This window comes from Oncorhynchus gorbuscha, linkage group LG04, assembly GCF_021184085.1.
Source record: "Oncorhynchus gorbuscha isolate QuinsamMale2020 ecotype Even-year linkage group LG04, OgorEven_v1.0, whole genome shotgun sequence".
In the NCBI taxonomy this organism is placed as follows: Eukaryota; Metazoa; Chordata; class Actinopteri; order Salmoniformes; family Salmonidae; genus Oncorhynchus; species Oncorhynchus gorbuscha.
The window spans coordinates 2,736,790-2,752,507 of record NC_060176.1 but is presented as its reverse complement, the minus strand read 5'-3'; the positions used below and the strand labels follow the sequence as shown (position 1 = coordinate 2,752,507).

At 45.8% G+C, this 15,718-nt stretch overlaps 1 protein-coding gene across 2 annotated transcripts; it reads right to left on the bottom strand.

Moving 5' to 3' along the window:
* Nucleotides 1-486: 486 nt before the first annotated feature.
* spata5l1 (spermatogenesis associated 5-like 1) lies at nt 487-14,531 on the bottom strand. 2 transcript variants are annotated; one of them, XM_046345551.1, is made up of 11 exons: nt 14,322-14,531; nt 8,277-8,973; nt 6,818-7,003; nt 6,301-6,585; nt 5,595-5,780; nt 5,272-5,430; nt 4,854-5,063; nt 4,428-4,655; nt 4,055-4,189; nt 1,234-1,359; nt 487-687 (listed from the first exon to the last, which is right to left on the bottom strand). In XM_046345551.1, exons 2-11 carry the CDS (start codon nt 8,496-8,498, stop codon nt 550-552), a joined length of 1,875 nt encoding a protein of 624 aa, XP_046201507.1. In that variant the 5' UTR covers nt 8,499-8,973; nt 14,322-14,531; the 3' UTR covers nt 487-549. The 2 variants fall into 2 exon arrangements, with proteins under 2 accessions (XP_046201507.1, XP_046201508.1); XM_046345552.1 differs by lacking the exon at nt 8,277-8,973 and having other exon boundaries at nt 14,322-14,526.
* Between the last annotated feature and the right edge of the window lie 1,187 nt (nt 14,532-15,718).

Here is a 15,718-nt window from a genome sequence, read left to right as displayed (position 1 = left end):
CCTTTATTTTTTTGAGCAGGGTACTTTGAGTTACCTTTTCTAGCTAAAATAGACTTAAAGTTCACACTTGTGTATTTCATTAACTGTGGGGAGGTCAAAACATTTCAATGACTTTGCCTGGCCATGATCCTTTACCCAATAAGACAGAGTGAATCAGGAAGGGGGTCCCTGGGGTACCGGTTTTCCCAGGTTGGGGGTTCCTGACAATGACTCCCTGGACAAGACCATGAACGAGCAGTTTCTGACCTCTGGTTACACCAACAGTATATTTTTGCTGTGGTCCTCGATAAGCACACCTGATTCTAATCATCAAGCCCTTAAAGTTGAATCAGGTGTTTTTGTACAGGTGTACATTAAGTGTGTGTTGTTGGAGGACTGGAGATCCTGCTTGTGCTGATGTATTACAATCATCTCAATGTACTAATGTAATTAGGCATACATACGGTCAACTCATCACCATAAACAGCCAACAGACCCCCAAAAAAGGAAAGGAAACAATGACATTTTTATTTTCCAAGGCATCATCTGATGGGGTGGGTCTATAGTTGGTCATCTGAAGAGGTTTTTGTATGTCTGTAGTTGCTGGGTCGAAAGAGAAGGAGTCATCCTCTGTAAAGACTGGAGGAAGTATCGGTGTTTGATACTAGAAGCTTCCATACTTTCATCCTGGAGGGTCAACAGAGCTGCCTGCAGACAACATTACAGTTAAACCCCAGCAGCTATCATTCTATGGTAGAAACAAACATGTCACTGAATCTGTCCTATCGTTAAAACATGCCATTTTATAAAAGTGACTGAAGGCAGTGTCTATACTTTAGGTGTACTCTGTACCTCATTGTGAAGGTTTAAAGGGACAGGTGTATTAGTGTACTCTGTACCTCATTGTGAAGGTTTAAAAGGGACAGGTGTATTAGTGTACCCTGTACCTCATTGTGAAGGTTTAAAAGGGACAGGTGTATTAGTGTACCCTGTACCTCATTGTGAAGGTTTAAAAGGGACAGGTGTATTAGTGTACCCTGTACCTCATTGTGAATGTTTAAAAGGGACAGGTGTGTTGGTGTACTCTGTACCTCATTGTGAAGGTTTAAAAGGGACAGGTGTATTAGTGTACCCGGTACCTCATTGTGAAGGTTTAAAAGGGACAGGTGTGTTGGTGTACTCTGTACCTCATTGTGAAGGTTTAAAGGGACAGGTACAGTATGTTGTATTTACAGGGGAGGTGTGTTTTGGTACCTCTCTGCACAGGTTCTCCAGGTCTGCTCCAGAGTAAAGGTCAGTGTGTCTAGCCAGCTCCTCCAGACACACATCATCATCCAGAGGCATCTTCTCTGTACACACCTGCAGGATGGACACACGCGCCTGGAGGGGGGAGGAGAAAGAGGGGGTGAGATCAGAGGGATCAGTTCAGGTGAAGGTGGTAATCGATACCTGTAGGTCAGGTGAAGGTGGTAATAGATACCTGTAGGTCAGGTGGTAATAGTTACCTGTAGGTCAGGTGGTACTAGTTACCTGTAGGTCAGGTGGTAATAGTTACCTGTAGGTCAGGTGGTAATAGATACCTGTAGGTCAGGTGGTAATAGATACCTGTAGGTCAGGTGGTAATAGATACCTGTAGGTCAGGTGGTAATAGATACCTGTAGGTCAGGTGGTAATAGATACCTGTAGGTCAGGTGGTAATAGATACCTGTAGGTCAGGTGGTAATAGATACCTGTAGGTCAGGTGGTAATAGATACCTGTAGGTCAGGTGGTAATAGATACCTGTAGGTCAGGTGGTAATAGATACCTGTAGGTCAGGTGGTAGGTAAGGTGGTAATAGATACCTGTAGGTCAGGTGGTAATAGATACCTGTAGGTCAGGTGGTAATAAGTTACCTGTAGGTCAGGTGGTAATAGTTACCTGTAGGTCAGGTGTAATAGTACCTGTAGGTCAGGTGGTAATAGATACCTGTAGGTCAGGTGGTAATAGTTACCTGTAGGTCAGGTGGTAATAGATACCTGTAGGTCAGGTGAAGGTGGTAATAGTTACCTGTAGGTCAGGTGGTAATAGATACCAGGTCAGGGTAATAGTTACCTGTAGGTCAGGTGGTAATAGATACCTGTAGGTCAGGTGGTAATAGATACCTGTAGGTCAGGTGGTAATAGATACCTGTAGGTCAGGTGGTAATAGATACCTGTAGGTCAGGTGGTAATAGATACCTGTAGGTCAGGTGGTAATAGATACCTGTAGGTCAGGTGGTAATAGATACCTGTAGGTCAGGTGGTAATAGATACCTGTAGGTCAGGTGGTAATAGATACCTGTAGGTCAGGTGGTAATAGATACCTGTAGGTCAGGTGGTAATAGATACCTGTAGGTCAGGTGGTAATAGATACCTGTAGGTCAGGTGGTAATAGATACCTGTAGGTCAGGTGGTAATAGATACCTGTAGGTCAGGTGGTAATAGATACCTGTAGGTCAGGTGGTAAGGTGGTAGATACCTGTAGGTCAGGTGGTAATAGATACCTGTAGGTCAGGTGGGTACCTGTAGGTCAGGTGGTAATAGATACCTGTACCTGTAGGTCAGGTGGTAATAGATACCTGTAGGTCAGGTGGTAATAGATACCTGTAGGTCAGGTGGTAATAGATACCTGTAGGTCAGGTAGGTCAGGTGGTAATAGATACCTGTAGGTCAGGTGGTAATAGATACCTGTAGGTCAGGTGATACCTGTAGGTCAGGTGGTAATAGATACCTGTAGGTCAGGTGGTAATAGATACCTGTAGGTCAGGTCAGGTGGTGGTAATAGATACCTGTAGGTCAGGTGGTAATAGATACCTGTAGGTCAGGTGGTAATAGATACCTAGGTCAGGTCAGGTGGTAATAGATACCTGTAGGTCAGGTGGTAATAGATACCTGTAGGTCAGGTAGGTCAGGTGGTAATAGATACCTGTAGGTCAGGTGGTAATAGATACCTGTAGGTCAGGTGGTAATAGATACCTGTAGGTCAGGTAGATACCTGTAGGTCAGGTAGATACCTGTAGGTCAGGTGGTAATAGATACCTGTAGGTCAGGTGGTCAGGTGGTAATAGATACCTGTAGGTCAGGTGGGTGGTAGGTCAGGTGGTAATAGATACCTGTAGGTCAGGTGGTAGATACCTGTAGGTCAGGTGGTAATAGATACCTGTAGGTCAGGTGGTAATAGATACCTGTAGGTCAGGTGGTAATAGATACCTGTAGGTCAGGTGGTAAGGTCAGGTCAGGTGGTAATAGATACCTGTAGGTCAGGTGGTAATAGATACCTGTAGGTCAGGTGGTAATAGATACCTGTAGGTCAGGTGGTAATAGATACCTGTAGGTCAGGTGGTAATAGTACCAGGTCAGGTGGTAATAGATACCTGTAGGTCAGGTGGTAAGGTCAGATACCTGTAGGTCAGGTGGTAATAGATACCTGTAGGTCAGGTGGTAATAGATACCTGTAGGTCAGGTGGTAATAGATACCTGTAGGTCAGGTGGTACCTGTAGGTCAATAGATACCTGTAGGTCAGGTGGTAATAGATACCTGTAGGTCAGGTGGTAATAGATACCTGTAGGTCAGGTGGTAATAGATACCTGTAGGTCAGGTCAGGTGGTAGGTAATAGATACCTGTAGGTCAGGTGGTAAGATACCTGTAGGTCAGGTGGTAATAGATACCTGTAGGTCAGGTGGTAATAGATACCTAGGTCAGGTGGGTCAGGTGGTAATAGATACCTGTAGGTCAGGTGGTAATAGATACCTGTAGGTCAGGTGGTAATAGATACCTGTAGGTCAGGTGGTAATAGATACCTGTAGGTCAGGTGGTAATAGATACCTGTAGGTCAGGTGGTAATAGATACCTGTAGGTCAGGTGGTAATAGTTACCTGTAGGTCAGGTGAAGGTGGTAATAGATACCTGTAGGTCAGGTGAAGGTGGTAATAGATACCTGTAGGTCAGGTGGTAATAGTTACCTGTAGGTCAGGTGAAGGTGGTAATAGTTACCTGTAGGTCAGGTGAAGGTGGTAATAGATACCTGTAGGTCAGGTGAAGGTGGTAATAGATACCTGTAAGTCAGGTGGGGGTACATAGATGATCTGGTCCAGTCTTCCAGGCCTTAGGAGGGCACTGTCCAGAAAGTCTGGTCTGTTAGTGGCCGCTACGATCATCACTTCCTTGTTACACACCTCCTGGTACTCCAACTGACAGGGAGGGCAGACAGGACATCATGTTAACAACGACAGAAGCGATTGTCAGGAAGTTTGAAGCGATCAGTTTGAACGATGTGAAGCTCAGAATCGCTACTCTTTAAGTGATTTGTAATTCAGTGATTCTGAGCAGAATCTACATATAAAGTGTGCTGTTGGTGTGTATGTTTTTTGTGTGATTATATGGTGTATGTTTTGATTGGTGCTCCAGTAGTAGGATGTAATGTCTGACATGTTCCTGTTGCTGGTGGTGCTCCACCCCCTCAGCCTGTAGGGTCTTCCCTGCTCCTCTCCTCTCCAGGGTCCTAAAGCCTACCCCGTCCAGCTCATTCAGCAGCACAGACAGGAGGCGGGTCTGGGCACTCTGAGGGACATGGCCTTCTGACCGGGAGCCAATCAGAGAGTCCACCTCATCCAGGAACAGGATGGAGGGAGCGCAGGCCCGCGCCTGACGAAAGAGCTACATACAGGAACACACCACAAGGTTATTCACGTACACACAATAACATCTACCAAAGTGATTCTATTGATTAAAGCATGACAGCAACATTCCTCCAGACAACAAAGTTGAACTGCTTCAGAAAATGTCTAACACTGCATGCTAGTACAAGAACAATAGGAACATTCAGTTAAGACGAGGGGCTCTCCAAACCCCTACCTGAGCCAGGGCCTTCTCCGAATCTCCTACATATGGAGAGTAGAGGTCAGCCCCGCTGACTGACAGGAAGGAGCAATGGGAGGAGGTAGCTGCAGCCCTGACCAGGGTGGTCTTAGCACAGCCTGGGGGACCGTACAGCAACACCCCCCTGGGACGGGACAGACCCAGACGCACAAACGCCTCCGGGTAACGCATTGGCCACTCTATACTCTACAAGGAGGGAGCAGAAACAGAGGACAGGAAGTCAGGACAAGTCTCAAATGATACCCTATTCACCTTACTCTCTAGTGCACTACTTTGGAGCAGAGCGGTGTGTCTGTTGTATCTGTTGTTACCTGCTGCTCTTCAGTGTTGGTCCAATGAATGAATGAATGAATGCAGGAATGCTACTGTTTTCCCGGTATAGTTCCACCAGTACCTGTTGTAGTTTGACTTTGACTTCCTCCAGGCCTCCTATCTGTTCCCAGGAGACGGCTGGGAGGTCTGTCCGTCCCAGACTGCCCCTCAGACAGGATGGACGGACAGTCTTCAGGGCAGACAGGAAGTGTTCCATGGTGATAGTCTGCTCCCCTGAACCCTGACAACATTACACAACACACAGGAGGAGTCAATAATGTTAAGACTATCTCAATGACAATAACCTGGATAGAAGTTAGAACAGGTGTGTGTGGTGTGTGTGTGGATGATCCGGCTCAAAGGACCAATACGATCTGACTTTACAGTGTGTGTGTCTATGCTTACCGGTGTGTTGTGTCGTATAGCCAGCATGGCAGCCTCACGGCAGAGAGCACTGAGGTCAGCACCCACATATCCTGTAGTCCTCTGGGCCAGCTCTGCCCAGTCCACACTGACACACACTGGCATGGCCTGGCACAGCACTGACAGGATGGACAACCGCTGCTGTGCTGTGGGGGCACCGATAACCACCTGGACAACTACTGCTGTGCTTTTGGAGCAGAGAGAGAGAGAGAGAGGAAACATAACAGACAGGATGGACAACTACTGCTGTGCGATAACCACCTTTGGAGCACCGATAACCACCTGGCCAACAGACAGAGAGAGAGAGAGGAAACATAACAGACAGGATGGACAACTACTGCTGTGCTGTGGGGGCACCGATAACCACCTGGACAACAGAGAGAGAGAGAGGAAACATAACAGACAGGATGGACAACTACTGCTGTGCTGTGGGGGCACCGATAACCACCTGGACAACAGAGAGAGAGAGAGGAAACATTACAGACAGGATGGACAACTACTGCTGTGCTGTGGGGGCACCGATAACCACCTGGACAACAGAGAGAGGAAACATTACAGACAGGATGGACAACTACTGCTGCACCAATGACTGCCTGGAGGCAACAGGGACAGGATAGAATGTTACTGTACAGACCAACACACTCATTACTGTGCCTCCTGTGGAACTTTCTGCTTTCAATTAAGTTACCTCTCTGTCGAACCTCCCGGGCCTCCGTAGCGCCGGGTCCAAGCTGTCCGGCTGATTAGTGGCTCCTACGATGAGGAAGTGATCTGATTGGTCCATGCCGTCCATGAGCGTGAGCAGTTGAGCGACCAGCCGGTTCTCGGGTGCGGAGGATCCAGTCCGTCTGGGACAGAGTGAGTCCAGCTCATCCAGGAACAACACACAAGGCCCTTCCTCTGCCGCTGCCCGCGCCCGACCAAACACCGCCCGCAACCTCTCCTCACTCTCCCCTGGCCGAGACCCTACTACCTGGGGTGTGGAGGAGGCAAGCGAAAGTCCAATTACATTCAGCCAGTATGTGTGTGTATTGTGTAACATCGAGCCCACAAGCTAAACAACATATGTAAGAAGGCTGGGTAAATCTAGCTTCACGTAAGCAAGTATTCAAGTGTGTGTTGTGTAATACTGTGTGTGTATGTGCATGCAGATCTATGTTACTGTGTGTGCGTTCATGTTTATATGTGTATATATGTCCTCTTACCTCTGGTCCTCTGACTGTGATCAGGCTGGCCCCCACCTCCCCCACCAGGCAGCGGACCAGCAGGGTCTTTCCGACCCCCGGCGGCCCAGCAAGGAGCACTCCTCTGGGGCAGGAAAGACCCAGGGAGCCCAGGGTAGCAGGGTACTGCAGAGGCAGGTGCAACATCTCTCTCAGAGACGCTGACACCTGGAATCGCAGACAATAAAGACATGATTATAGACACTGAAGTCTTTCTCTCCACCTCAATAGTCTATAGCGACTTCCTCCACTCGTCTCGTCTCCTCCAACTGCACCGACTAACTGAAGACTTCAGGAGAAGAGAAAAAAGATTCAAGAGGCATCCTAGAGTCCATATTGCTTTCACCTACTGAGTCTCATGTGACAATTGAAAATGACTATTGAGAAGGAGGACAGGAGAAGACGTAACTGTAGATTATTGAGGAGGACAGGAGAAGACGTCACTGTAGATTATTGAGGAGGACAGGAGAAGACTTCACTGTAGATTATTGAGGACAGGAGAAGACGTCACTGTAGATTATTGAGGAGGACAGGAGAAGACGTCACTGTAGATTATTGAGAAGGAGGACAGGAGAAGACGTCACTAGATTATTGAGGAGGAGGACAGGAGAAGACGTCACTGTAGATTATTGAGGAGGAGGACAGGAGAAGACGTCACTGTAGATTATTGAGAAGGAGGACAGGAGAAGACGTCACTGTAGATTATTGAGGACAGGAGAAGACGTCACTGTAGATTATTGAGGACAGGAGAAGACGTCACTGTAGATTATTGAGGACAGGAGAAGACGTCACTGTAGATTATTGAGGACAGGAGAAGACGTCACTGTAGATTATTGAGGACAGGAGAAGACATCACTGTAGATTATTGAGGAGGACAGGAGAAGACTTCACTGTAGATTATTGAGGACAGGAGAAGACGTCACTGTAGATTATTGAGGAGGACAGGAGAAGACGTCACTGTAGATTATTGAGGAGGACAGGAGAAGACGTCACTGTAGATTATTGAGGAGGAGGACAGGATAAGACGTCACTGTAGATTATTGAGAAGGAGGACAGGAGAAGACGTCACTGTAGATTATTGAGGAGGAGGACAGGAGAAGACTTCACTGTAGATTATTGAGAAGTAGGACAGGAGAAGACGTCACTGTAGATTATTGAGGAGGACAGGAGAAGACGTCACTGTAGATTATTGAGGACAGGAGAAGACGTCACTGTAGATTATTGAGAAGGAGGACAGGAGAAGACGTCACTGTAGATTATTGAGAAGGAGGACAGGAGAAGACATCACTGTACATTATTGAGAAGGGGGACAGGAGAAGACATCACTGTACATTATTGAGAAGGAGGACAGGAGAAGAAATCACTGTACATTATTGAGAAGGGGGACAGGAGAAGACGTCACTGTACATTATTGAGAAGCAGCCTCTTCCTGGGTCCTCACCTCTTCCAGTCCTCCCAGTAGGACCTGGGGCTGCTCCTGGAGCTGTCCTCTGTAATACTGGAGGGTCCTCGTCCCTGTTATTTCCACCCCTGTCTTAGATGTAACCAAACCAGTCACGGTGGACTCTGGGTTCAGGCTCTCGATGACGATCAGTTTAATGTCCGTGTCATAGTCACCCACATCTATCACGTGCTTCTGGTGGACATATGTCCCTTTCAGCATGTCCTTCACTAGTTCATGGATGAAACTGGGAGGGGTGGTTTTCCGGAACTCCACACTCTGAACCACCACTGTTATTCGGATGCCTTTCAGCTTGGGGCAGGAGACTGGGGTGAGACTAGGACTTAGGCATGGGCTGGGGGAAGTGGGCTAGAGCTGGGGCTAGGGTTAGGGCTGGGGGTTAGTGGTAGACTGAGGTGCGTGGGTGTAGCTTTGTTTAAGATAAGATTTGAAGAACAACATTTCATGTCTATCTGTATGAATCCGTCAGCCAGGTCAGGCCTGGACCAGGCAGTACAGAGACAGGACCCTCCAGACAGAGACACCAGAACAGGAGAGCCCAGCCCCAACCCCAGGGAGGACATCAGCCCTGGGCCCAGTCTGACCCTCTGGGTTCCCCGGTCTGCTGGGTCCATTGGCAGCACTCTCAGAGACACCTCCTCCATCGCAGTCACAGCTGGAGAGAAGACAGGCTTGTCTGTGGGAGGAAGAGATTGAGAGGCAGGGATATGGGGTTTATTCATCAAGAACTCTCTCACTGAAATACAGACACTAAATGATAGACACACACAATCACATTTTTCTTGTTTATGAGATACAGATAAGTTATTTTAATCATATATTATTGTTTTTGTTGTAGTTTGTTTTAGTTTTAAAATAATCTTTCAATAATTAATAACGTGACAATATTTTCTGAAATACACATTGCATAATAGAAGGCAGACATTTCAAAGATAAATACTGACATTTGTTGGACAGAGATAATCACCTGAACGTTTCATACATTTAGAAATATTAGATGACAGACCACTACTGATAAAAAAGTTATGGTTGTAATTTTGCTTGTATACAGTTGTTAATGGCCTTTATATTTAATGATACTCTTTGATGGCTGTTTTTTAAATCTCTTTTCAAAGTCTTTTTTCAAATCAAATCAAATTGTATTTGTCACATACACATGGTTAGCAGATGTTAAGGTGAGTGTAGCGAAATGCTTGTGCTTGTCCCGACAATGCAGTAATAACCAACAAGTAATCTAACTAACAATTCCAAAACTACTGTCTTATACACACCAGTGTAAAGGGATAAAGCATATGTACATAAAGATATATGAGTGATGGTACAGAGCGGCATAGGCAAGATACAGTAGATGGTATCGAGTACAGTATATACATATGAGATGAGTATGTAAACAAAGTGGCATAGTTTAAAGTGGCTAGTGATACATGTATTACATAAAGATGCAGTAGATGATATAGAGTACAGTATGTACGTATACATATGAGATTAATAATGTAAGGTATGTAAACATTATATTAAGTAGCATTGTTTAAAGTGGCTAGTGATATATTTTACATCAATTCCTATCAATTCCCATTATTAAAGTGGCTGGAGTTGAGTCAGTGTGTTGGCAGCAGCCACTCAATGTTAGTGGTGGCTGTTTAACAGTCTGATGGCCTTGAGATAGAAGCAGAGCAGAGTCTGATGGCCTTGAGACTACCAGAACCCACTGGATTCTCCAATTACATTGAATGAGTTACAGGACAAAATAAAAACCCTCCAACCCAAAAAGGCCTGTGGTGTCGATGGTATCCTCAATGAAATGATCAAATATACAGACAACAAATTCAAATTGGCTATACTAAAACTCTTTAACATCATACTTAGCTCTGGCATCTTCCCCAATATTTGAAACCAAGGACTGATCACCCCAATCCACAAAAGTGGAGACAAATTTGACCCCAATAACTACCATGGAATATGTGCCAACAGTAACCTTGGGAAAATCCTCTGCATTATTATTAACAGCAGACTCGTACATTTCCTCAATGAAAACAATGTACTGAGCAAATGTCAAATTGGCTTTTTACCAAATTACCGTACAACAGACCATGTATTCACCCTGCACACCCTAATTGACAACCAAACAAACCAAAACAAAGGCAAAGTCTTCTCATGCTTTGTTGATTTCAAAAAAGCCTTCGACTCAATCTGGCATGAGGGTCTGCTATACAAACTGATAGAAAGTGGTGTTGGGGGTAAAACATATGACATTATAAAATCCATGTACACAAACAACAAGTGTGCGGTTAAAATTGGCAAAAAACACACACATTTCTTCACACAGGGTCGTGGGGTTAGACAGGGATGCAGCTTAAGCCCCACCCTCTTCAACATATATATCAACGAATTGGCGCGGGCACTAGAAAAGTCTGCAGCACCCGGCCTCCCCTGCTAGAATCCGAAGTCAAATGTCTGCTGTTTGCTGATGATCTGGTGCTTCTGTCACCAACCAAGGAGGGCCTACAGCAGCACCTAGATCTTATGCACAGATTCTGTCAGACCTGGGCCCTGACAGTAAATCTCAGTAAGACCAAAATAATGGTGTTCCAAAAAGGTCCAGTCACCAGGACCACAAATACAAATTCCATCTAGACACTGTTGCCCTAGAGCACACACAAAACTATACATACCTTGGCCTAAACATCAGCGCCACAGGTAACTTCCACAAAGCTGTGAACGATCTGAGAGACAAGGCAAGAAGGGCATTCTATGCCATCAAAAGAAACATAAATTTCAACATACCAATTAGGATTTGGCTAAAAATACTTGAATCAGTCATAGAGCTCATTGCCCTTTATGGTTGTGAGGTCTGGGGTCCGCTCACCAACCAAGACTTCACAAAATGGGACAAACACCAAATTGAGACTCTGCACGCAGAATTCTGCAAAAATATCCTCCGTGTACAACGTAAAACACCAAATAATGCATGCAGAGCAGAATTAGGCCGATACCTACTACTTATCAAAATCCAGAAAAGAGACATTAAATTCTACAACCACCTAAAAGGAAGCGATTCATAAACCTTCCATAACAAAGCCATCACCTACAGAGAGATGAACCTGGAGAAGAGTCCCCTAAGCAAGCTGGTCCTGGGGCTTTGTTCACAAACACAAACACACCCTACAGAGCCCCAGGACAACAGCACAATTAGACCCAACCAAATCATGAGAAAACAAAAAGATAATTACTTAACACATTGGAAAGAATTAACAAAATAACAGAGCAAACTAGAATGCTATTTGGCATTACACAGAGAGTACACAGCGGCAGAATACCTGACCACTGTGACTGACCCAAAATTAAGGAAAGCTTTGACTATGTACAGACTCAGTGAGCATAGCCTTGCTATTGAGAAAGGCCGCCGTAGGCAAACATGGCTCTCAAGAGAAGACAGGCTATGTGCTCACTGCCCACAAAATGAGGTGGAAACTGAGCTGCACTTCCTAACCTCCTGCCCAATGTATGACCATATTAGAGATACATATTTCCCCCAGATCACACAGATCCACAAAGAATTCAAAAACAAATCCAATTTTGAAAAACTCCCATATCTACTGGGTGAAATTCCACAGTGTGCCATCACAGCAGCAAGATTTGTGACCCGTTGCCACGAGAAAAGGGCAACCAGTGAAGAACAAACACCATTGTAAATACAACCCATATTTATGCTTATTTATTTTATCTTGTGTCCTTTAACTATTTGTACATTGTATATATATATATATATATAATATGACATTTGTAATGTCTTTACTGTTTTGAAACTTCTGTATGTGTAATGTTTACTGTTCATTTTTTTTGTATGTTGTCTACCTCACTTGCTTTGGCAATGTTAACACATGTTTCCCATGCCAATAAAGCCCTTGATTTGAATTGAATAGAAGCTGTTTTTCAGTCTCTCGGTCCCAGCTTTGTTGCACCTGTACTGACCTCGCCTTCTGGATGATAGCGGGGTGAACAGGCAGTGGCTTGGGTGGTTGTTGTCCTTGATGATCTTTATGGCCTTCCTGAGACATCGGGTGGTGTAGGTGTCCTAGAGTGCAGGTAGTTTGCCCCCGGTGATACGTTGTGCAGATCTCACTACCCTCTGGAGAGCCTTACGGTTGTGGGCGGAGCAGTTGCCGTACCAGGCGGTGATACAGCCCGACAGGATGCTCTCGAATGTGCATCTGTAGAAGTTTGTGAGTGCTTTTGGTGACAAGCCGAATTTCTTCAGCCTCCTGAGGTTGAAGAGGCGCTGCTGCGCCTTCTTCACGATGCTGTCTGTGTGGGTGGACCAATTCAGTTTGTCTGTGATGTGTACGCCGAGGAACTTAAAACTTACTACCCTCTCCACTACTGTTCCATCGATGTGGATAGGGGGGTGTTCTCTCTGCTGTTTCCTGAAGTCCACAATCATCACCTTAGTTTTGTTGACGTTGAGTGTGAGGTTATTTTCCTCCCTGTAAGCCGTCTCGTCGTTGTTGGTAATCAAGCCTACCACTGTTGTGTCGTCCGCAAACTTGATGATTGAGTTGGAGGCGTGCGTGGCCACGCAGTCGTGGGTGAACAGGGAGTATAGGAGAGGGCTCAGAACGCACCCTTGTGGGGCCCCAGTGTTGAGGATCAGCGGGGTGGAGATGTTGTTACCTACCCTCACCACCTGGGAGCGGCCCCACAAGGGTGCGTTTTGTGGTCTCTTTTCCTGAGGGGAAGAGACAGGCTATTTCTTACCAGTTTTTGATGGATGGGTACCTTCATTGGAGCTGGAAGTGTCTGGGGGCAGAGGAGGGTAACCACTAGGGAGGTGGCCGGAGTACTGGCAAGGTTTGGTGGATCGTCATCATGAGCCTCTATTTGAGTGGACCAGTCTGCTGCAGGACCTGTGTCATCAGGGAGGGAAGTGTCTTGTGATGGCTCTTCCCTGAAGACTCGAAGCTGTCATCGTTCTCCTACTCATTGTGGCTGTTGCTCTCGGGTTTGTGATGTTTCTCCTCTTGACCTCTCGGTTCCCTTGTCCTCCTCTTCCCCACCTCTCTGCTGTTCATCTTATTTGGGGACGTGCTGTGGGATCTGTGGCTCGTCTACTGGCTGTGTTGGTTGTTGCATTTCAGTTTCTACTACCCTTCCACCGTTCTTTGCTCTGTTGCTGTAGGCTTGTGGACAGTTGAAGTAGGTGTGCCCATCACCATTGCAGGGTGTGCACTTGCTTTCACTCGTGTAGTCTCTGGACTTGTGGCCGAACTCACTGCATCTCCAGCACGTAACAGTCTTGCAATCCTTCACCTGGTGGTCCATGGCATCACAGATATAGCAGCGGGTGGTCTGTCCTGGGTAGAATATTCTGCTGCTGTGTGGCCCCAGCAGGATGTTGTTAGGGATCACGACAGCTTCACCATCAGTTCCTCTTTTGGTCCGGACCTTTGTACCCCCTTAGGCCATACCCATATCCCATTGTTGTCTACTGGTTTCGTGGCAGGCTGAAGGAGAGTGCAATAGCGTTGCAGATACAACTCTGTCATGGTCAGAAACTCTTCCTCTACTTCAAAGGTATAGCCTTCTCGTCCACGTTAAATGGGGACTCCGCTTCCCAATCACTCATCATTTCTGCTCATGTGCATTTTCGTTGCGCCGATTTGGGAGGGTTATGTAGGAATAGTCGTCTGCAGCAGTGATCGAACTATAGGTTTTCAGCCACATACTCTAGTACTAGGCACCTCTCCTTCCTCAACGAAGCGCAGCCTGACCCAGAGTTGCTAAGGTCGGACCGCAGAGCTCCCAAAATTGGGAGCCATGATGGAACATTTGCTCCGTTATAAGTTGTGAAATCACCTTTACCATCACCAAAACAGTTTAGCAACCCTATCCCAGCCTGATTTCTACTTATGCTGTCTGGTCACGGTTGCTAGTTAGCAACGACTAGCTGGCTGACTTCTCTAGCTAACAACACCATAAAGGCCACACATATAAAGACACAGTAGCTAGTGAGCTATAGCAACTTACCAATATGAGTATTAAACGATCTTCAACCACGTTTGTTTCACTCTTATTTCACTAGACAAATAGTTTGACAGCTAACGTTAGCTAGAAGCTATCATGCTGCATTTCTATGTTTACAGCAGCCATGTGTGTTGAACATGAGATGGCCAACAATAAGCATTCCCTCGAACGATTTGTGGGGGTTAGCTGGTAAGGGATTATAATTAAGATATTATTTTTCATTGTAGTTTGTTAAAATATTTGCTCGAGAGTTGTTGATAAATAACTTTGAAGTGATGAAACATCTTGGAAGCAGATGCGCGTTTCTGCCTCTTTAAAACCCCGGTTTTTATCACAGTCGGCCAGATACATAAAGCTATCATTCAAAACATGTCTCACTGGCGTTATCTTGTGTACAACGATATACAAACAACGTCTGTGCAACATTACATTATTGATGGCGATATAGCTTGTGAAAAAAAACATGTGATTTTATTTACAGAAAGTTCTTTGAGCATTCTCCATTAATGTCACCAAATCTCGATGAATGTCAGCATGCAGTGGTATTAATGTGGTTATGAGAGACTCGCATAGTCTCTATAGTCAATTATATATGCATTGTTAACGTTATAGCCAGAACTTGGAAACTCGGAAATGTCTGACTTGCTAACTGGCTGTAGTTGTACACGTGCCGCGCTCAACCAATTAGCAAGTCGGACATGTTCGAGTTTCCTAGTTCCGACTTTTATCTGAACGCGCCAATAAACCTGCGATACCGAAACTTTGTTCCGTGCGCCCGACAAATGAAAAAGTGAAGGTCGTTCCGACCAACCAAATTGCACTACTGTATTTTATAACTGACTAAACGGGAACTGATTTCCGGCTGAGACGAAAACTACCAGAAGGTTAGTGAGAAATCTTTTTGTAGCTACCCTAATAATAAACACTTTTCTCGTACTTTTATGTTTATTCCTGCAGGAATGATTGGAAGCAACAGTCATGTCATATGTAAGCAACAGTCATGTCATATATGGAAGCAACAGTCATGCACAGACAAAATGTTCAGCTACAGGTTGTTGTAATAGAGACTTGTGTCCCAGTTTTCCACCCTGTCTGAGTTGTGCTCCAATGGTCCAACAGCAGCAGAGAGTGAGGGAGGGAGGGAGGGAGTGAGTGTATGAATGAATTAGAGAGAGGCTGTGTGTGTCGTTTGAGTTGCTGCTGCCTTGTGCTCTGCTAACCCACAACATGGCATGTGGATATAATCCCTCTTTCTCTCTGCCCCAGTTTCTGCATGTAGATCTACTGCCTGTCTCCACCTTCTACCCCAGCCCCACTCTTTCTGTCCCTGTCCCTACTCCTACCCAACCCCCTCCCCTGTCCTATGCTCTCACCCAGCAGTCAGGAGTGTTCTTGTCACA